The 23,251-nt window shown below is 46.8% G+C and overlaps 1 protein-coding gene across 1 annotated transcript; it reads right to left on the bottom strand.

Moving 5' to 3' along the window:
• Positions 1 to 296: 296 nt before the first annotated feature.
• Positions 297 to 23,185, bottom strand: NSL1 (NSL1 component of MIS12 kinetochore complex). The gene is made up of 7 exons (XM_073553371.1): positions 22,688 to 23,185; positions 20,697 to 21,185; positions 18,840 to 18,915; positions 13,346 to 13,476; positions 4,296 to 4,350; positions 2,782 to 2,849; positions 297 to 1,386 (listed from the first exon to the last, which is right to left on the bottom strand). Exons 1-7 carry the CDS (start codon positions 23,171 to 23,173, stop codon positions 1,105 to 1,107), a joined length of 1,587 nt encoding a protein of 528 aa, XP_073409472.1. The 5' UTR covers positions 23,174 to 23,185; the 3' UTR covers positions 297 to 1,104.
• Positions 23,186 to 23,251: the final 66 nt, after the last annotated feature.

The following is a 23,251-nucleotide window of genomic DNA, read 5'->3' as shown; positions in this document are numbered from 1 at the left end:
TATATATAAACAGCTGAACGTACAGAGAATAAGACACAAATAAAAAAAGCCACTAAAAAAAAGTTATAAAATTATTCCAGAAAAGTGGAGAAACAGCAATAGTAAATCAGGGCAATAGTGTTTCCAGCAGCTGCCACTAGGAGGAGCCCACTGCATAGAGATGTTTTATAGCTCTCATTGAATCCAGTCATAGCTAATACACGGGCTCTGAGCACCCCCTAGTGGTGGCTGCAGGAGATCAGTTTTATAATTTAGTTTTATTTCATGTGGAAAAAAAAACAAAAAAACCCACCAAATTAAATTCCCATCTTTAATACACAAGAAAAGATAAGGAAAAAAAATTCATGGCACAAATGCGCATGTACAAAATACAGTGCTAGAAGGACTATGAGATTGCTATATGGTTTATAAAGGAAAGTGAGACATTGTACATGTGTACGCGGTGTTATGGGAAGGATTGGTCGTTCATGAGGAATTTTTAATTTATTTTGGAGTAACCATCATATGTGTATAATGTGCTCCATCAATCTGACGCTAGGACATCGGGTATTGCCAATAATATGGAGAGATCCGTAGCACTGTCCCATTCAAATAAAACACCTGCACACTGAGGGTTGGCGTGCAATGCTGGGCAATATGCCCTTGTCTCATGGATAGGCCGTCATTGGTGGAGGTCAGACTCAGACCACCCTCCGTGACCGGGAACGCCCCCATCATCAATGTCCGTGTCTGGTCCAGTCCTATGCTCTTGTATGGAAGCGTGTGACAAAGAGCTGCAATACCAGACGCTGCCACAACACAAGATATAGCGCTGTGCCTGGTAAACGACAACGCAGCACTCGCTTCCTTTCAGCGATCACGGGCTGTTCTCATACTGATCAGCCGGAGATCATTAATCAATTTTTGTTAATTATTGCACATGTTAAAAAAGGCAGAAATACATCTAGGTCTACCAGAGCCGAGCCGTCCACCATGGACATTCACCGTCTGATGTGGACACGTGACCAGCGCTGACCGCGGCAAACACCCACCATGGAGAGCGGTATCGCATATGTAATAAGTTATATATATATCGGACTGTCAGCAATATGGCACAAATCGCCCTCATCCCTCCAGGTGGATCTTCCGCTTTGGTCTCAGAGGATAGAAGTCACTTCGGGTCACAGACCTCTGATGTCTTTTCGGGCTCCGCGTCGGTACGATGTTTGCAGCGCGCTCGTTCTCATGTGGGGTGGTCTCTAACTCTTTTGGTAAAGTTTTTTTCATATCATGTAATACGACTCGACTCGAAAAGATATCTTGTCTTAAGCGGGATTTCTGCAGTGCGGGCTGAAGGTTGAGAACTTGGGAAAATCCTTCTGCTTTTTCCAGCTGAGCTGGGAGTGCCTGGAAAATGAGACCAAAAAAAATTAAAAAAAAGTACGAGAGCGAAGAAAGACGACTGAGCGGATGTTACATACATAATTACACAATCTGCCAAAAACTAATACATACAAACACGTAAGGCCGCGTGATGGCGGGCGCCATCTGGGGGCTGGAATACGGTAGTGCAGCACACGGCAGCTCTGTACAAGTTTAGTAGCTTCTTTAAAATTTACAGGAGAGAAAACTGCAATTTTCGGCATGAACCCAGATCATGAATAATTTAGTTAAGTGACCCAGAATTATAGGGGCAAGGCTGGAACACCATACTAAGGAACATGGCGTCAGAGAAGACCTTGCGCTGTGCTTAGCTACCTCCGTACCATAGACGATGAGCCGGTTCCAGGATGACACCCGACTGCTGGAATCGCAGCTTAACTCCTCATGTGCCCTTATCAATACCAACAGCAGGATCTATCGGAACAGAAGGGGATCTCCTCTGTCATTCACTACTTGTTGGGCCGCCCCCTCCACTCACCCCCTATAAGATCACGGGGTGCAGATGGAATGCCATGTAAGGCAGAGGTGTAATGAAGGCTCCACTGTCCTGTCAGGATACCCATGTAACACAGAAGTAGTGCACCACACTGAGCAGGCACTCAGGTGATTATATGTTTAAGACTAGACATGAGCAGGGAAAAAAAAAAAAAAAGTAAAATTGTTTTGTTTTTTTCAAAACTTAACAAAAAAGTTATATTAGATTCTAAAACTGTTTAGTCTTCCATATAAAAAAAAAAAAAATGAAAAAACTATTTTACTGGATCTTTGCAGTGCTTACGTTTTAATTTAATTATTAATTATATTAGATTCTAAAATTGTTTAATCTTCCATAAAAAAAAAAAAGATTGGAATAAACAATTTTACAGAATTTTTTGAAAGCCATCATATTTTTAAGTGAAATATTTTATTCCAAATTTTTTTTCATATGGAAGAATTTATTTTTTTTTATAATTTAAGTAATAATAAATTAAGTAAAGAAAAGAGAAAAAAAATGATAGCACTTAAAAAATACAGTAAAATAGTTTTAATTCCAATTTTTTTTATATTGAAGAAACTTTTACTGGGTTTTTAAAGTGCTGAAAATATTTTGCACTAGTCAGAGAATATCTGGTTGAAGTGTTTTGGTATTTGCACTCATTTATTTGCTGCTACGGTAAATACATCATGTCGGGCTGAGCCTACCAAAAAGAAGTAGCGGTAGACAAGAGGAGGATTGCGGGACTCCTGTCCGGTGGCCACAGACGTCTGACGTGGTCACTGGACAAAGATTCATTTGCTCATCTGCATTAGCATCGTTCACCTCGGATACTGAAGCGGGCGGCGCGGGACGAGCACTATATACACGCCAGACTTTCTTACTTTCATGGTTTCTTTGATCTGCTGAGAAATGGAGGCCATCGTAGCAGTTTGTTCAGTCATACGGGAATCTATGAAGAAGAAAAAAAAAAAAAAAAAAAAAGGAACGGTCTTATGATCTGGATTATTTTCATTTGCTTTCTGCAGATTCTCACCATGTAAACACGTTCACCTGTCTGTTCGGACATGTACTCTTGCCCAAAATGGATCCATTTGCTGACTGACGGAAACGAAAGCAGAGGGACCCCATCGATTATTATGGGGTCTGTCTTGGTTCTGTTTGTTATCAGTTTTTACAACAGAAGTAAAATCGCAACATGCAGAACTTTTTTCTTCCATTTAAAAAAAACAAACAAAACGGACACCAATCAATAATGGTCAATCGGGGTCCCCTCTGCTTCTGTTTGGTCCATTTTGGGCATGAGCCCCATATATTTGTTCCTAAAAGGAAATAAAAAGGCAGAGCTTCCAAAAAGACATGTGAACACAGTCTTAGGCCTCTTTCAGACATCAGTGTGTCCGGTACGTGTGGCGAGTTTTTCCATAGTCTGTGTGACCCACACAAAGACATGTCCGTTTTTTACTGGCAGCACAAGCCGCAAAACGTCGTGTATACACAACACACTGATGTCATCCGTGTGACACGTCCCGGTCCCTGAGAAGCAGCGGTATAGTAAGCAATGTTCCCCAGCGACGGGTGCTGAAAACCGCCCTCATCATTCTCCTCTACTTTGCCGGTGATCAGCTCAGTTCACAGCAGATCATAGTGAGAATTTCTGACTGTGATCTGTGGTGAAGTCACTGAGCTTGAGCTGTAGTGACCTCATCACTGACTTTTCCCCAACGTGCTGAGGTCACTGCAGTTCAGCCCTGCTGTGAACGCAGCCTCACTGACCGGAGGTAACCTCGATGTCACCGCTAGTCACTGAGGCTGCGCTCGCAGAAGCTCATTTACCAGTGGTTCTCATCCTGGACGGACGCATCTTGGCACCGTCCAGGTTGAAAAGTATTTATCCCCCAGACATGGATTACGGCGTTGGACAGAACGACGGACAGGTGAGGGATATTTTTGTATTTTTATTTTACCGGAAATATCAGGACATGTGAAGCCGGCCTAAAGAAGACTCAGGAATCGCTCATCTTCTTAAATGGGTAAAATTGCAACGCGCTTGTAGGAAAAAAAAAAAACAACTTTTCAAATAACCTTGCTAAAATTCATGTTCTCAAACAATGGAGGAACTTTTTAACTTTATAGTTTCCTGCTCGCTGTCCAGTCTATCAGAGGTGGCCGGTCTCCTAGGCAATGAGTGCATCGTTTACAAGCCCTTTGCTATAAAGTTTGTAAGCGCTGCTTGGATCTCTGGATGCTGTAAGTTCTATGGAGGCCAAGCAGTGTCTGTGTGCAGCATTGGAGAGCGCTAAGGTCAGAGCCATTGGATCCTGCAATTATTTGCTTCCACCCCCTGCCTGCATTGAGTGGGGTGTACCCCGACTATAATTTGTGGCCGTGCACTCACCAGAATTTGGATCAAGCTTTAGCTCCTTTGGCTCCACAACCGGTTTTAAATGATTCTGTAGAGAAAAAGGAATTATATAATCATAGATATAGAACAACAGCTTAGATCTACAAAAGTTACTGGCATAGTATATGACATCGCTAACTCTTGTGTTTGTGCCTTTTCTACTTTGGCTACATGAACTTTAAAAGAACCCTTATTGATGCCTCTTGCACATGAACTTCTCCTAGTCCTAAGTAAAGTCTCCGCAGTTCTTTATATTGACCAAACATCTATTAATAGAATGGACATACACATCAGCCATCGCCATCTCTGGCACAGCGCGCATCTGTTCTAAATGAGGAGAGAAGCTGGGCATATTGAAATTAAATTGCTCAATCCTTCTTTCCTACAACACCCAGTCATTGGGGGAGAGTTGAAAGGTCCACATACATATTAGATGATGGTCTCATCATGCCAATATTACTCTTATGAGTACAGACAGCTTAAGGCAGGGGTCTCAAACTCGGCAGAGTAAATGGGCCGCACATAAAAAAAAAATTAAGCTGGCGGGCCGCATTCCTTTCAAACTTAATACAGTACAAAATTTATTATTGTATGCATGGCTGGGCTCATCCCCCCCCTTGTATGCATGGCTGGGCTCATCCCCCCCCTTGTATGCATGGCTGGGCTCATCCCCCCCCTTGTATGCATGGCTGGGCTCATCCCCCCCCTTGTATGCATGGCTGGGCTCATCCCCCCCCTTGTATGCATGGCTGGGCTCATCCCCCCCCTTGTATGCATGGCTGGGCTCATCCCCCCCTTGTATGCATGGCTGGGCTCATCCCCCCCTTGTATGCTAGAATCCAGTACAAAGTTATTACCCTCACCCGCAAAGCACTTCACGGCTCAGCACCACCCTATATCTCCTCCCTCGTCTCAGTCTACCACCCTACCCGTGCCCTCCGTTCTGATGACCTGAGGTTAGCATCCTAAATAATCATAACCTCCCACTCCCGTCTCCAAGACTTTACACGTGCTGCACCAATTCTTTGGAATGCACTTCCCACGTCAATACGACTAGTCCCCAATCCCTACAATTTTAAGCGTGCCCTAAAAACGCATTTATTCAGACTGGTGTCATGATCCCAGTGCAGGTTTTTGGGCTAGACACCTGGGGTTAATGTCTGGAGCTCGGTGCGGGTTTTGACCTGCACACCTGGGGTTAATGATTGTGGCCTCTTTCTGGTTCTGGGAGAGCTTCTTAAACCCCTGGGAAGCTTCAATCCCTGCCAGTTATACTTTTGCCTTTGGTCGAGTGCGCTGACCTCTGTGTGCCTGTTCGTTGTTATAGCTTGTTTATATGGTTCTGACCCGGTTCTGTTCCCCGTTGTGAGTTGCCTGTTGATTCTGTACTGCGCTACCCTCCCTGTGTATGACTCATTGCCTGTGATCTGACTACTCTCTGCTCGCCCCTCTTGTACCTTACAGCTCTCTCTGTGTATGACTCCTTGGCTACGTCCTGACTATTCTCCCTGTCTATGCCCCCTGGTAACTTTGTCTCGCAGTTACCCTGCTAGGAGTTCTCTTGCAGCTCCTAGCTCTGTGGAGTTTAGGCCACGCCCCCAGCAGTCACGTGCTTCAGGTCCTGCGGCTCTGAAGTACGTAACTACTCGGCTGCTGCTCGCTCCACAGGTATCTCTGAGCACTGTTCGCTTTACTCAGGACACGTGCACTGGCTCAGTGAGCAAGTTCAGTGCGGTGTTCCTGACATTATAACTGGCCTAAGATTTTTTCTTCTCTCCTCACTTCTGCAGCATGGACCCAATGCATGCCTTATCTGAGCAGGTGAAATGCTTGACTCAGTCACTGCAGAAGCTTAGTTTGGAACACCAAGCTCTGGCGCAGTCCCAACGGCGGGTTGAGGACTCTGTTCAGGGGGTACTTTCCGCAGGCTTCCAGCAGGTGGGGAATAGAGAGGTCATTTTAGTCCCACCCGAATCTCCGGTTAAATTGCCAGATACGTTTTCTGGTAACAAAGATGATTTCAGGGCATTTAAGGAGGGCTTTAAGCTCTTTTTCTCTTTGAGACCCCGCTCCTCTGGGGAGGAGAAACAGAAGGTGGGGGTGGTGATGTCCCTGCTTAGGGGGTCCCCACAAGCCTGGGCATTTTCGCTTTCCTCTTCTGCCTCTGAAAGAATGTCTGTGGATGCGTTTTTTTGAAGCCTTAGGACTTCTTTATGATGAGCCTGATAGAGTGCGGTTGGCTGAGGACAAGGTGATGAGTGTCTGTCAGGGGGAGCACTCGGCCGAATGGTTCAGTACTGAATTCAGACGTTGGGCAGCCGAGATTTCCTGGAGTGATGCCGCCCTTCGGGGCTGTCCCACAGAGGCCTGTGTGAACGTCTGAAGGATGGTTTGGCACTCCATCCTCCGCCTGACTCCCTGGAGGATGCCATGATCCAAGCGGTTCGCATGGATCGCAGGCTGCGGGCTAGAGGCATTATGCAACGGGAAACACCGTTATGCTTCAGTGGAGATGAGACCCAGACTCTTCCTATGGCTATGGAAGTGAGCGCTGTCACCTGTGAGGAAAAAGAAAGAAGACGCCGCCGGGAAAAGCAGTTGTGCTTCTATTGTGGGGAATCTGGACACTGGAAGAAGGACTGCCCCTCCTGTCAGTCATCCTCCAAGATGGCGGGAAACGACTAGGTCTGGGTAGTAGTCGGAGGAGGCTACCCAGACCTTCAGGTACAATTTTCCTCATGTGCTAAAATGGTGCTGCAGGTGGAACTGGAACTTGGTTATGGTCCTGTTCAGACTACTGCTTTTGTTGACTGCGGTTCTGCTGTGAACCTGATTGATACCAAGGTTATGACTCTTAATAAGATAGGGACAGTCAGGCTTCAGAATCCTGTTAAACTTGTGGCAATTGACTCGTCCCCTCTTACCCAGGACGGTATCTGTTTCAGGTCTGAACTTTCTCTAAAAGTGGGTTCCACTCATGTGGAAAAACTAAGTTTTCTTGTGCTAGATAACTAGCATGCAGGACTGGTACTGGGGATGCCTTGGCTTCAACGCCATAATCCTACCATTGATTGGGTTACAGGGGAAATCACTCAATGGGGATGCAATAATAAATGAGGTAACCTGGGACATCTTGTTAATACTGTTAAATCCGTGTCTGTGTCGTCTGTCGGTCTGGAAGGTATTCCGGAGTACTTGAAGGATTTCGAAGACGTTTTTTCCGAAAGCGAGGCTGAGGCGCTGCCACCACATAGACCCTACGATTGTGCCATTGATTTAGTACCCGGAGCCAAGTTACCTAAGGCTCGATTGTTCAATTTGTCTGGGCCTGAGCGCCAAGCCATGAAGGAGTACATAGCCGAGTCTCCGCAAAGGGCATATCAGGCCTTCTGTGTCACCTGTGGCAGCAGGGTTCTTCTTTGTGAAGAAAAAAGATGGTGGTTTGCGGCCGTGCCTCGACTTTCGGGAACTGAACAAGATAACGGTTAGGAACACTTACCCGCTTCCCCTCATCCCAGACTTATGTAACCAGTTAGCTGGGGCCCAATGGTTCTCCAAGTTAGATCTGCGGGGGGCCTACAATCTGATAAGGGTTCAGGAAGGGGACGAGTGGAAAACTGCATTCCTCACATCGGAAGGACTCTTTGAGAACTTGGTAATGCAGTTTGGGTTAACTAATGCACCCGCTATTTTCCAGAATTTCATCAATGTTGTGTTTTCTGACCTGATAGGCCGTTTTGTTATTATTTATTTGGATGACATTTTGGTGTATTCCCCAGACAGCCAATCTCACTTGCAACATCTAAAGACAGTTCTCCAGAGACTCAGGGAGAACCAGTTGTTCGCTAAGGCCTCTTTCACACATCCGGTTTTTGTCATCCGGCACGATGCGGCGAAATTTTTAATAACCGGATCCAGCACCGGATCCGGTTTTGTCCCATAAGCTTTCATGGGCGCCGCATCGTGCCGGATGGTTATGCGTCGTGTCCGGTTGTTGCCGGACACGGCATAAATTAGCCATCCGGCATCTGCAAAAAACGTTCCCTGCAACGTTTTTTGTCAGCGCCGGACCGGCTTTTTCCACAGCGCATGCCCGGACTCTGTGAATGTTAACCCCACAAGTGCCCGGCGAGAGAGAGATCTCTCTCTGTCACCCGGACACTTGTGAGAGATCTCTCTCGCCGGGCACTTGTGGGATTAACACTCACAGTGTCTGGGTGAGAGAGAGAGAGATCTCTCTGTGGGGTTAACCCCACAAGTGCCCGGCAAGAGAGAGAGATTCTCTTGCCTGGACACTAAGTGTTAACCCCCCATGTCTCTCTCCACCCCCCTCCCCTCTCCTATCCTCTCCTCCCCTCCCTTTCAGCAGCTGTCTCATTGGCTGCCTCTGTCCACCTCGTCCTACGGCTCCTTTAATAATGTCCGAGCCGTATCGTCTCGCCGCACACACATCCGGTGTCACGGCTGCAGGCCGGATCCGGCGGCCCGGCTTTTCGCCGCACGCCGCCGGACCCCACACACCGGATGTGTGAAAGTAGCCTAAATTGGAAAAATGTTCGTTTTTTGTACAGGAACTGTCTTTTTTGGGGTTGATTGTGTCCTGTGAGGGGTTTCGTATGGATCCTAAGAAGGTGCTGGCGATCGCTGACTGGGTTCAGCCTCGAGATCTCAAGGGGCTCCAGCGCTTCTTAGGATTTGCGAACTATTATCGAAGGTTCATTAAAGGTTTCTCACAAGTGGTTAAACCACTCACGGATCTTACCCAGAAGGGCGCTGATCTGTCCCAGGGTCCGGCCACCCTTACCAATCTCAAACCCTGTGCCTTCTTCTCCAAGAAGTTCTCTTCAGCTGAGAAAAACTATGATGTAGGCAATAGGGAACTTCTTGCGGTCAAGCTGGCATTTGAGGAATGAAGGCACTTTTTGGAAGGGGTGGCTCACCCTATCCCGGTTATCACGGATCACAAAAATTTGGCATACCTTGAATCTGCTAAGAGGCTTACTCCAAGACAAGCCTGTTGGTCACTTTTTTTTTTTCCCCTTCACGATTTCAGTTCTCCATTACTTTTTGACCGGGGTCCAAAAATGTTAAAGCAGATGCCCTGTCCAGAAGTTTTGATCCAGTGTCTCCCCCTGAGCCGCCGTCCTCCATTCTTCCCCCAGGGGTGGTAGTGGCGGGGGTCTCAACTGAGTTGGAACAAGAAATTCTAAGGGCTCAGGCCCTAGCTCCGGCAACCAGGCCAGGGGATAAATTGTTTGTTCCAGATTCATTGCGGCCTAGACTTCTGCAGGAGTTTCATGAGTCTAGGCTGAGTGCCCATCCAGGTATCACGGCCACTAGAGAGGCAGTAGCCAGGGGTTTTTGGTGGCCTTCATTAAGGTCCGATGTCAAGGAATTTGTTTCTGCTTGTGGCATGTGTGCCCGTTCCAAAAGCTCGCATAACCGACCGGCTGGGGAACTCATACCTTTACCGGTTCCTGATAGGCCATGGACTCACCTTTCCATGGATTTTATTACCGGACTTCCACCTTCCAGGGGCAATACCGTGATCTGGGTGGTGGTGGATAGGTTTTCGAAACAGGCCCATTTCATTCCCTTGGCAGCATTACCCTCAGCAGAAACATTGTCAAGATTGTTTGTGCAGCATGTGGTCCGATTGCATGGTGTACGCCTGAATTTTGTGTCTGACAGAGGTGTGCAGTTTGTGGCCAAATTTTGGAGGGTGTTCTGTATGAAATTGGGCATCTCACTCTCTTTCTCGTCGGCATATCACCCGGACAGTAATGGTCAGGCAGAACGCACCAATCAATCCCTGGAACAAATTCTCAGGTGTCTGACCGCCGCCAGACAGGAGGATTGGTGTGATGCGTTACCGTTGGCTGAATTCGCTTTTAACAACCGGGTGAGTCAGTCCACCAACATGTCCCCATTCCTGATTAACTATGCGTTTAATCCGCATTTTGGGGAGTTTTCACGGGTGGATTCCGGTTGTCCAGGGGCAGAGGGATCTGTTCAACGGTTAAAAAACCTCTGGGCTGAAGTCCGGCGTAATATCTCTCGGGCCCAGGGGAGATAAAAATATTTTGCTGACAAAAGGAGAGCCTCGGGAGACATGTTTCAGGTGGGAGAGAAGGTTTGGCTCTCCACACGTAACATCAACTTAAAAGGTACCATCAGCTAAGTTGGGACCAAAGTTCATTGGTCCGTACGAGATTATGGAGATAGTCAACCCAGTGGCATATAGGTTGCTTCTCCCCGCCTCCTTAAAAATATCCAATGTGTTCCATAAATCTCTGTTGAAACCCGCAGGGTCTGTCAAAGAGGACTCCGAGCCTGTTGTTCCTCCAGTGCTGGTGGAGGGTCAATTGGAGTATGAGGTCGGACATATTATGGACTCTCGGCGGGTGCACCGCTCTTTGCAGTACCTGGTCCACTGGAAGGGATATGGACCAGGGGAGCGCTCATGGGTCCCGGCTCGCTCGGTACATGCAGATCGTCTCGTTCGGGCTTTCCATGCCAAGTACCTGGGAAAGCCTGGGGGTCCAGAGGCCCCCCGTTGAGAGCGGAGTACTGTCATGATCCCAGTGCAGGTTTTTGAGCTGCACACCTGGGGTTAATGTCTGGAGCTCGGTGCGGGTTTTGACCTGCACACCTGGGGTTAATGATTGTGGCCTCTTTCTGGTTCTGGGAGAGCTTCTTAAACCCCTGGGAAGCTCCAATCCCTGTCAGTTATACTTTTGCCTAGTGTGCCTGTTTGTTGCTATAGCTTGTTTATATGGTTCTGACCCGGTTCTGTTCCCCGTTGTGCGTTTGCCTGTTGATTTTGTACTGCGTTATTATCTCTGTGTATGACTCATTGCCTGTGACCTGACTACTCTCTGCTCGCCCCTCTTGTACCTTGCAGCTATCTCTGTGTGTGACTCATTGCGAACGTCTTGACTATTCTCCCTGTCTATGCCCCCTGGTAACTTTGTCTCGCAGTCACCCTGCTAGGAGTTATCTTGCAGCTCCTAGCTCTGTGGAGTTTAGGCCACGCCCCTAGCAGTCACGTGCTTCAGGTCCTGCGGCTCTGAAGTACACATCTACTCTGCTGCTGCCCGCTCCACAGGTATCTCTGAGCACTGTTCGCTTTACTCAGGACACGCGCACTGGCTCAGTGAGCAAGTTCAGTGCGGTGTTCCTGACAACTGGCCTATCGCCTCAACGCATTAACCTAACTATCCCTGTCTGGCACAGCCAAAAGTTTTTACCATAACCAGGTTCCCCGCATCATGTTACCGACATGCTTTATGCATCCATTATCCCTCTGTGTCTGTACTGTTACACACTTTATAGCTGGTCCATACAATCAGGGCAACTGTTACCACCCACCTTTCATGTCTCCCTTTTTTCCTCATAGATTGTACGCCTGCGAGCAGGGCCCTCATTCCTCTTGGTATCTGTTATGATCTATGTGATTGTTAAGCTGTAATGTCTATTGTCTGTACAAATCCCCTCTGAAATGTAACGTGCTGCGGAATATGTTGGCGCTATAGAAATAAAATTATTATCCCCCCTTGTAGGCATGGCTGGGCTCATCCTCCCCCCCTTGTAGGCATGGCTGGGCTCATCCTCCCCCCCTTGTAGGCATGGCTGGGCTCATCCTCCCCCCCTTGTAGGCATGGCTGGGCTCATCCTCCCCCCCCTTGTAGGCATGGCTGGGCTCATCCTCCCCCCCTTGTAGGCATGGCTGGGCTCATCCTCCCCCCCTTGTAGGCATGGCTGGGCTCATCCTCCCCCCCTTGTAGGCATGGCTGGGCTCATCCTCCCCCCCTTGTAGGCATGGCTGGGCTCATCCTCCCCCCCTTGTAGGCATGGCTGGGCTCATCCCCCCCCCTTGTATGCATGGCTGGGTTCATCCCCCCCCCTTGTATGCACAGCTAGGCTCATTCTCATCCTCCCCCCCCAACACACTTGTATACATGGCTGGGCAGAGGCTCACCTGTGTCCTCACGTGGTCCCTGCATGCTGTTTACGGCTCCAGGGACCAGTATTTTCTTCCTGTTTGAGCGGTCACGTGGTACCGCTCATTAAGGTCATGAATATGGACGCCACGCCCATGGGAGTGGTGTGGCATCCATATTCATTACTGTAATGAGCGGTACCACGTGACCGCTCACACAGGAAGAATATACCAGCACCGGAGACCATCGGCGCTGCAGGCACTGCTGGAGGAGGTGAGTATGATGTCTTTAAGATGGGGAGGGGAAGGGAGGAGAGATCCGACCCCGGACTTAAAAAAAAAAAAAAATATACGGCCCCGAGCGTGAGACATGTGGTGCACCGCCGAACGCAGATGTCTGCCTCAGGGGCCGCATGCGGCCCGCGTGTTTGAGACCTCTGGTTTAAGGCATCTTTTTCTTCCTAGCCTGAAATTTATAGTCTCTCATGCTAAGAAACCTCCCATCCAGTGTAATAGTCGGGTTGCCCTCCTTAGAACCTTCTTTAGCTTTCCTACATCCTTTTCATAAAGTGGAGTTTAAAACTGAGCGGTGTATTCAGGAAGTGTTCCTCAAAAGAATTTACAGCATGGTAATATTACATTGAGATCTCTATATTTTATCTTTTGTAAATCTGCTAAAATCATATTTGCTTTTGCAGCTGCTGCCTGACATTGAGTACGGCTGCTTAGATTACAATACCCAAGGACATATACTTGTTGTCTAAGTTAATCCTAGGCAAAAGCGGTGGAGAAAGATGACTTCCACAACGTCACAACCACTGTCATCCGAGTGCAGTCCCATTTACATGGGCACAGACAATGGAGAAGATGGAGAAATTACATTCTCCATCTTCTCCGCACCTGTGATACCATTCTTTCATGCGAGAGAATTGGATCATACTCAGATGACAACCGAATCAAACTCTGGCAGAGTCTGATATCTAGGATGTGGCAGGTCCTCTCCCTATTTAAATACAGCTCCCTCAATTATAGGGGTCAGACCCCATAGAGCAGTCAGTACTTGGTGTGTTTAAGCACAATGAATATATACTTATCCACATACCAATATTTCCCTTTCCACTTTCAGCGCTTTTACAAATTGATGCGTTATTTTTTGGGGGTACCGTTTTCGCTTATATGCGGTCTCTACAACGGCATCATCAAGTTGGTCTTCAAGAACTTTAATAACAGATTCTGAGGGTGAAAGAAATACACAGCACATTAGGTCCCTACTGAATATATAGCAGATTGACGATAACACTGCACAATTTTTGAGAAATATATATTTATTATATATTTATATATCTGGCAAAAATTAAGAGACCACTGCAAAATTTTCATTTTGTCTGATTTTTCTCTTTATAAGTATATTTTTGAGTAAAATGTAAATTGCTCTTTTATTCTATAAACTACTGACAACTTGTCTTCGAATTTCCAAGAACAAATTTTGTATTTATTTTCAGAAAATGAGAAACGGTCGAAATAACAAAAAAAGCCGTGCTTGCAGACCTCATATGCTAAGAAAACAAGTTCATAATCATTTAGAAACAACAATAATAATGTTTTAACTCAGGAAGAGTTCAGAAATCAATATTCTGTGGAATAACCATGATTTTTAATCACAGCTTTCATGCGCTTTGGCTGCTTTCCACCAGTCTTTCACACTGCTTTTGGGTGACATTATGCCACTCCTGGTACAAAAATGTAAGCAGTTCTTCTTTGTTTGATGGCTTGTGACTATCCATCATCCTCCTGATTACATTCCAGAGGTTTTCAATGGGGTTCAGGTCTAGAGATTGGGCTGGCCATGACAGGGATTTGATGTGGTGGTCCTTCATGCACACATTGATTGACCTAGCTGTGTGGCATAGCGCATTGCTCTGCTGGAAAAACCAGTCCTCAGAGTTGGGGAACATTGCCTGAGCAGAAGGAATCAACTGTTTATCCAGGATAACCTTGTATGCGGCTTGATTCATACGTCCTTCGCAAAGATTAACCTGCCCAATTCCAGCCTCGTTAAAGCATCCCCAAATTATCACCAATCCTCCACCAAATTTCACAGTGGGTGCAAGACACTGTGGCTTGTACGCCTCTCCAGGTCTCCGTCTAACCATTAGACGACCAGGTGTTGGGCAAAGCTGAAAATTAGACTCATCAGAGGTTACCATACTCCAGTCCTCTATGGTTCAATCCTTATGGTCTTTGGCAAACTTCAGCCTGGCTCTCATTTGCTTCTCATTGATGAAAGTTTTTTTTCTAGCTTTACATGACTTGAGCCCTGCCTCTAGGAGCCTGTTATGAACTCTTCTTGCCGTGCACTTCACCCCAGCTGCCATTCCTTTTGTAGGTCACTTGATGTCATCATGCGGTTGCTGAGTGACATTCGAATAAGATGACGGTCATCCCGGTCAGTGGAGAGTTGTTTTCACCCTGCTCCCGTCTGTAGCTTTGTTGTCCCCAATGTCTGCTGCTTGACCTTGTTGTAATGGACTGCCATCTTAGAAATTTAAAGGATGTAGGCAATATGCTCATGTGTTTCTTTTTTCACTTTAACTACACAGGTTGTGTCTTAGAAACTCATTGAGAATTTGACTAAAAACAACCAGACTGAATAAACTCTTTGATATGAACCGCATACATTTTTATACCAGTGATTGTTACGATTATTTTTTTGTTTTTCTTCATGAAAGAGAATCTGTCACCCCTTTTTTCGACTATGAGCTGCCAGCACTGACATCATTCTGTAATGCTGTAGATAAGCCCCCGATGTAACCTGAAAGAGAAGAAAAAGGAGTTAGATTATACTCACTGGGGGGGCGGTCCGGTCTTGGTCTGATTGGTGTTGTGGTCCGGTGCCTCCCATCTTCTAACGGTGATGTCCTCTTCTTTGCTACCTGTTGTGGCTCCGGCGCACTGCTCTGCCCTGTTGAGGGCAGAGCAGAATACTGCAGTGCGCAGGAGCCGTACCTCTCCCGGCGCCTGCGTATTGCAGGACTCTGCTCTGCCCTCAACAGGGCAGAGCAGTGCGCCTGCGCCGGAACCACGACAGGCAGCAAAGAAGAGGACGTCGCCGTTAGAAGATGGGAGGCGCCGTACCGGACGGTGACACCCATCGAACTGGACCCCCGGGTGAGTATAATCTAACTCTTTTTCTTCTCTTTCAGGTTACATCGGGGGCTTATCTACAGCATTACAGCATGCTGTAGATAAGCCCCTGATGGTGGTGCCGGCAGCTCATAGTCGAAAAAAGGGGTGACAGATTCCCTTTAATTGTTCTTTGTTGTTCTTTACAGTGTATGTCTGATGAAGGTCAGTGAGACTGAATTTTTTTTTTTTTTTCCCATACACAAATTTATCCATTTGCAATAACTGCATCATAATAGAGTGCCGGTTTTCCTCCTGAATTATATTTTGAATCTAATCATTTTTTTAATTTAAAATCTCCAAATACAGATTTTCCATGTTTCAAATAACATAAATGACATCATAATTCCATAGTAATAAATGACATCATAATTCCATAGTATAAAACTTAAAGTGTCTTAACTTCAATTCCATAACCCACTGTAAACCCAAATCCCAACATCCCAGAGACGACCATTTTCATTTTCAGAGCAGTGCTAGAATAACGGAGTATAAAATTGGTAAAAGGGGGAGAAAAAGGAAAAAACAGAGGAATAACAATGAAGGGATAGCATGGTAAATATTCTCTCTTAATTAGAAGATCTGTGGCCGCCCTTGAGGATCCAAAAAAGGACTCTTCATCGTTTAAAATTTATGAATAGTTACATTTATGATGCTCGTCTTTCCAAACCGATTATTAATCCCTCCTTGTAGTTCTCCCATAGATGGAATGAAATGCAAGAAACTTACTGCTTCAAATAAAATACGAGAAATAGTTATGAATAGGGGAGAGTAGGGATCCACTCCATCTTCAAATAGTCCCAATATACCGTATTTTTTGGATTATAAGACACACTTTCCCCCCAAATATGTGAGGAAAATGGTGGTGCATCTTATAATGCAGATATACCTTACCGGCCGCGGTGGAGCAGGGTTCCAGGGTCGCTGCAGGAGGAGGCAAGAGTGTTGCGGTGCTGCAGGCTGGGATGAGGGGGTGTGAAAATGGATGCGGTGCTTTGTGGTGCGGGGGGCTCCGCTGGCATTTTGTGAAAGCCCAAAGTCCTCGCATATCCATTACTGCGATGCGGTGGCCTCCAGGAAAACGGCTGCCGGGGGCAGCGAATGGTCAGATTGAAATATCGTTTCTGAGATCTCAATCTGAGCAAGTGCTGCCCCACGGCAGCCATTTTCCCAGAGCCCCCCGCACATCTATTACTGCGATGCGATGGCCTTCGGGAAAATGGCCGCCGGGAGCGGCGCATGCTCCGATTGAGAACTCGTCCTGAGATCTTAGGAGACGAGATCTCGTTGCCGAGATCTCAATCAGAGCATGCGCCACCCCCGGTGGCCATTTTCCCGGAGGCCTCCGCATTGCAATGGATGTGCCGGGGTGCTCCGGGCTTTCACAAAATGCCGGCGGAGCCCCCGGCTCCAGAGCACCGCATCCATTTTCACCCGCAGAGGCGCACATCAGAACATCCCCTCATCCCAGCCTGCGGCCTGTAGCAACGAGCCAATCTTGCCTCCTCCAGCAGCGAGTCGAACGTATGAAATATATATCTCATGGGAATCAGAAATAGTGCGAACATATAAATCCCTTAAAACTAATTATTTATTTTATACATTAAAAAACACCTATCCCAGTGAAAAATGGCCAATGCCAAAATTAACCAGACCTAACTGGGATGCTACATAGCCCTACTTTATGGCTCACTGATACCTTCCTAGCCGTGGAGGTTTTTGCTTGAGCTTAGGGCATTCTGAAGTTTCATTTCTGCACTATCAGATTATTGTTTTCCCTCCTGTCTGAATAGGGACTGGTAGGGAGTGAGGGATAGTCCACGTTGAGTGGGGGCGCCAATTCTCGTTATTAGGGTGCCAACCTCCACGGCTAGGAAGGTATCAGTGAGCCATAAAGTAGGGCTATGTAGCATCCCAGTTAGGTCTGGTTAATTTTGGCATTGGCCATTTTTCACTGGGATAGGTGTTTTTTAATGTATAAAATAAATAATTCGTTTTAAGGGATTTATATGCTCGCACTCCTCCAGCAGCGACCCTGCTTCACCGCAGCCACCACCCCAGTAAGCAATAAGACGCATAGATTATAAGAGGCACCACCATTTTATTAAAAAAAAAAAAAAAAAAAAAAATTTGAGGTGCGTCTTATAATCCGATGCATTTTATAATCCGCAAAATAAGGTACATATACGGTGGGGATCTGTTACCAATTTCACTCCATACAACCATTTTATCAAGGAGATTACCTAAGTCCAAAATGGGCCTGTCTACAATCCCACATCATATGCATCAGATGTGCCTTCATCAACCCAACCCTAGGGAATCATAGCAACATCCTATCTTGTGTAGAAAGCTTAGAGTTTTGTATACTCTGTGAATTAAATAAAGAGAGACTTTGGGCCTCACAGGGAGATAGTGTGGGAAGAGTTTCTAGAATCTCTCTCCATTGCTCCATCGATATAGGGTCTACGCCCACCTCCCATTTAGCTTTAACTGTCAGAGGGCGATTATCCAGATAGGATGACAATAAGCACTTATATATGATACAAAGGGTTTAACTTCTATGACCTGTAGAAGCAATAGTATTTAATAGGGGATGATATTGTATGCCAAGATTTTTTTTATATTTTGGATTGGGACACTATCCGTGCACGACCACTAGGAGTGAAGTGCTTTTTACACTTAGGGCCCCGTCACACACAGCGATCTCGCTAATGAGATTGCTGATTTTGTGATGCTACAGCGATCTCGCCGTGTGTGACGGTGACCAGCGACCGGCCCCCCCGCCGGGTATCGCTGATCGTGCTCGATCGGCCTGGGCCATTTTTTGATCGCTGGTCTCCCGCTGACCAGCACGCATCGCTGCGTGTGGCAGCGAGAGACCAGCGATCAGCGACGCTGGTTTCTAATGTAAACAGCGGGTATCCAGGAGCCACGCGGCTACATGTTATGCGGTGGTAGACGGCTGCAATACATAAGGGGATTGACAAACAGGCAATTCCAAGTGTGTGGCTGTCTACCGCCGCAAAACATCCAGCCGCAGGGTACTCGAATAGATTATCCGAGAACGCCCAAGATACTCGGATAACACCCGAGCATGCTTGAATAACACGTCACCCGAGCACTTTCGCTCATCACTAAGAAGCCCATGGACCTGGCAATAATGGGGGTTTCTCTCCTTCAGCCCCCTACCCATCGTTATTACTTCTTAGCGGTATACAGATTTGAGAACAATTTTAGTGACTAATGCAGGGTAAAAAAAATAAACTTCACTTATTGCATATATTGTAGCGCTACTTCTCTAATCATATCATAACCAATATGTAGGGGACTGAAAAGATTCACGGGTGACATTTCCCTTTCCTGACACAGTGCAGTAAAGTGCAACATTTTGAGAGCTATACCATCCTCCTTACCAGTTTCGGTGTCCACGGCTTCGTCCCACGACTGTCCATTAATGCTGACATTATCCTGCAACGTTGTTTCAAGATTCTGAAATGGAACAAATGAAGACTTGTTATTACTTTGACATCTATGCAGCTGTTCAATAACCATGAAATAATTAAATTATAAAGGAGATAAACATCTGGTGAATAATTATTTGCCCGTAGCAACAGAAAGGCCAAGTCCTTTACAAACAGGACAACTTAAATCTGCATTTTCACGATGTATCGCAGGCCCAGCCCGCAGAAGTGGACATGATGTCTCTCCATCACCAGATTAGACCTCACACGGACATAATGTCACCAGATGCCGTCGTACACAAGAACCCGTGACAAGAGATTATATAATCAATGAGATAAGTACATTACATTCTGGTTTCTTGAGTTTGACGCCTCCATGAGAAGACGAAAATATATGTTTTTTTTTCCTTCCAATAGAGAGACAGATCTCTTGCTAGTGCCACCTACCGGAGGATGCTACCTTCTAAGTCAGTGTCTGATGAATTGATGAGCATTACAACATGACTATGTACATTGGCCAAGACTTCTACACATCTACAGACAGGTGCTTGCCACTCATCAGTGCAGAGCAGGGTTTGTCTGCCCTTCATGTAGCTTTGGTGACATGGGGGGGCTTAGCTCTTCTTAAGGAGACCAGGTACATATTTAATTTTATTGCCAATGCTCACTTGTACGGGTAGATTCAGCCAGCCAAATCCTGCCCTGCACTGATGAGGGGACAAAAACCCTGAAACAGTTGTAGTAGACTGTCTAACTTGGTGACATTATTATACAGAGTAGCTACATTTAGTAACTGGCACCAGTACGATAGTTTTCATTCTCCATTTATAAGGGGTAGTGCCAATATAAAGAGATGCCGAACTTAATACACAACACCCCGCGCATGTTATAAAGCAACCAAATAAAAACTACTCATTTCTGATGTATCTGTGGCCCCCATAGTTTCTGTCCAAAAGCTGCCAGCAACTGACCACTGCAGCCAATCAGTGGCTTCAGCAATCACATACCTGTCATGGTATGCCTAGGTTACTTTAGGCAGAAACCCCGGGACCCCTGCGATGTCCCTCAGACTAGGGGAGACCCTGTCTGTCCCTCTACCCAGGGTTTACACTGAAGGTGTGCCTGCCTGAGCCTCCACCCTGTCCCTGTCTCCTGTCCAGCCCTAAGCTGAACCCACCACCCTCCACCCAGTGAGGGGACCAGACACCAGACCCCACAAATACGTATGGACAGGGGTAAAAGAAACACCACACCGTTAATACACAAGGGAATACAATAATGTGCAAGGACAACCAAATATATATATATATATATATATATATATATATATATATATATAACAGATTGGAGAAAGAACCACTGAGGGATATACTGCACCAGATATCAGACGCTCCAACACCACCACTGCTGACCGGTATTGCTAGCACTAGGCTAAAGCTATAGTCGGCGACGCCCATAGTCAGGACGAACTATTTAAAGACCAAGGGCGTGGCCCAGCCCTCAGCCAGCATGACAACCTGGTTAACCCTATCCCGACTGGAACAGAATACCCAACAGGGTATTACCGCTGTCTGCCGGACACCCTGGTGTGAACAGTGTCTGACATGACAATACCATACTACGGGCATTACCAGAAAGTGATGGAAGCCATTACATTCCGTAACACTACACGTGACCGCTGATTGGCAGCATGGGATGGTCACTTAAACGACTAGGGGACAGTCAGATCGTTAGCGCTGAAGTGTTTTGTTTTTTTTAATAAAATCTTTAAGGTTATATGCAAATGACAAAGCAAAGTTTTCTCCTTACCAACATAAAGTTCCTGTGCTCCTGCTGCCTCTGCTCCGGGTTTAGGTAACTCTGACTTTGCAGAATTTCTTTGCTGAATTCAGTGCACATCCCCAGCACCTCCTGTAACAAATGTTTTGAGGTGCAGCGCACCCTACTGTCCCTCAGATGAGAAGCGGCAGAAGTTCCCTGATCAAGGCTCTTGGTAGCAGATAGGGGACGCGTTGATGGAGATAATAGAAAAGCGTTTGTGTTATCACTGCCCCGTGAAGACCCGGCACTCTCAATGCTGCCTAGTGAATCCACACCCGAGGGCCCCGCCACTTCAACATCAGTTCTCGTCCTCTCTATAGCGGGTGCTGCTTTCTCCCCTTTTGCCATTTTGATTGTGCTGGAGGATGCTCTTCCTTCATGGGCGAGATCTTCAGTCTTTACAACAGTTTTTTTACCTTTTTCTTCGTTCTCCTTGCAGCACCCGGCATCTGCTGTATCATTTCTTTCTTGCTTAGCCTGTAATACCAACGTTAAAATATTCTCTTTAGCATTCCCTAATATACGTCAGTGAGCATACACCGGTTGTTCACAAAGAAATCACAGTGGGCAGAAACACGCAGATTAGGCTCCCTCATGCAACAAAAATCTTCAGAGAGGGCGTTAATAAGGTTGTCCGCTTTCAGAAAACTTTCTTCTATAAACAAATATTACTTCCCCTCCCCAGTTCCAGTGCCGGATCTCTGCGGCTGAACTCACCAATATGGCTGCAGAGCAGTCATCATTGTTGATAAAAGACTGGGCGTCAGGAAGAGAGTCGGCGCAGGATGCAGGGAGAGTAAGTAATACTCTGTGATTGGCTACGGTGGTCCCATGTTGTAGACAGGACATTACCGCTGCAGCCATTCAACAAAGAGGGGCAAAGAGCTGCAGAGAGGTAATGCTGGAGAAACAGGAGCTTCCACGGGTTAAGTAACGCTGATCTGTTTCTTTAGAGCAGTTATGAAAACAAATTTTATGCCTTACTAATGCCTCAAGTTCCAGACTGTAACATCTCTTGCTTCTATGTCTCCATGCCAACACTTCCTGTTTCTGCATCTTTATTCAAGTGTAACTCATCTTAGAAAAAAACATCATCTTAGTGAAGTATAAAACTCAATCAGTGGGGTCCGGGAGCTGAGACCCCCACTGATCATTGAGGTAAAAGGGGCAGTAGTGATCAGCTGTGTCCAACGTTGCTCAGGGAGGCGAACATTGTATGAGCTCATGGAAAGTCTGGGGGTCCGTACACAGCACTAAACATTTAAAGGGATAGTCCCAAGATAAAAAAAAAAATAGCGCCCGAGACCCCCAGTGATCCCTTGAAACCTCTCTCTGCAGCATTGAATTGAACGTACGTTCTCCACTTCATTCATTGTCTATGGGACTGCCGAACACAGCGCTCCTCTATATCCAACGGTCCCATAGACGATGAATGGAGCGAAGGCTGAAAAGTCAAGACTGCTTCCTGAGATCACTGGGCGTCACAGCGATCAGAAAGTCATCCATATCATTTTTGAGCCTTTTGTTAGTTAGGGGTCTTCTCCTGCAGATCCATCCAACTTTCTGACTTGTCTCCGCTATGCCATAGTTCCAAGTCATCTCTCACATCCGCTGTTGTGCAATCTACGTCTTAGATCACTGTATTGTGCCATCCCTTAGTTATTCCTCCTGGAAACATATATAAATCTAAAAATAAATTGACCGCCGGATGATCCCATCGCTCGTCTTTGGTGCGTGTTCCTGGACCGTCTGTCGATGTCTAATCAGGGCTGACAGCATCCGACCACACTCCAGCTAGAGTACAACTACAACCCCCAGCAAGCCCGGGATTCATAATTCCACAACGGCTGGAGGTTGCCGACTCCTGATCCATTCAGGGCCCCGGGATGCACTTCCAGGAGGAACAACAGAGGAACAGAACAATGCAGAAATGTAAGAGAAAGCTCTCCTGACTTATTATTAGGTGACGTGTTACCCACCACAGGAGGGGTCACTGCTCCGTCCTTACGGTCCGGCCGGCTGTCGTCCGGGCGATCCTCTCCGCTCCTTCTTGTCGTTACGGTTTTCTTATGGGATTTGTCATCCGAGCGTCGCCCACAGTCCTCCCCCGGTGTCAGGACCTCAGTGCTCCCTGCTGATGGTTTCCCCTTAGCTCCAGCACTGCTGTTATTAGCGGGGTCCTCCACTTTCTGCCCTTTGGACCTCCTCAAAGACTCTGAATCATTAAGTTTCCCACCAGAAAGCCGAGTTCTGGGGCCTGATGTCCGGGGGCCATTGCTGGGCCCCTCAAGGCCCCGGGAATCAGGTGTCACATTCTCCTGACTTTGTCCCTGCAGCCGTAAACTTCTCCGGTTCGGACTGTCAACATTTGCCGCCATTTTCAAAATTCCGGAAGTGGGCGCCGGAAGTGTTCTCCGGGGCAGAGCCGAATGAGCCGGATCGCCAAAAAGAGCCGAACTTCCCATCACTACACACCATATATGCCATGGAGGAACTGGCAGGATGTATTTGGGACTGAAGGGTTAACTCCCCTGCATTTATCC

This window comes from Dendrobates tinctorius, unplaced genomic scaffold, assembly GCF_039654945.1.
Source record: "Dendrobates tinctorius isolate UK_male_01 unplaced genomic scaffold, ASM3965494v1 ptg000201l, whole genome shotgun sequence".
Classification (NCBI taxonomy): Eukaryota; Metazoa; Chordata; class Amphibia; order Anura; family Dendrobatidae; genus Dendrobates; species Dendrobates tinctorius.
This window is presented reverse-complemented; position numbering and strand designations above follow the sequence as displayed.

What these genes read in the sequence shown, in the direction of transcription:
- NSL1 (XM_073553371.1), bottom strand. Translation starts at nt 23,173, where the DNA reads ATGGGAAGTTCGGCTCTTTTTGGCGATCCGGCTCATTCGGCTCTGCCC. An exon ending in GAGCAGTGACCCCTCCTGTG is followed by an intron (nt 21,186 to 22,687) that starts GTGGGTAACACG and finishes TTGGTATTACAG; the next exon opens with GCTAAGCAAGAAAGAAATGA. An exon ending in AGATCAAAGAAACCATGAAA is followed by an intron (nt 1,387 to 2,781) that starts GTAAGAAAGTCT and finishes CTCATTTTCCAG; the next exon opens with GCACTCCCAGCTCAGCTGGA.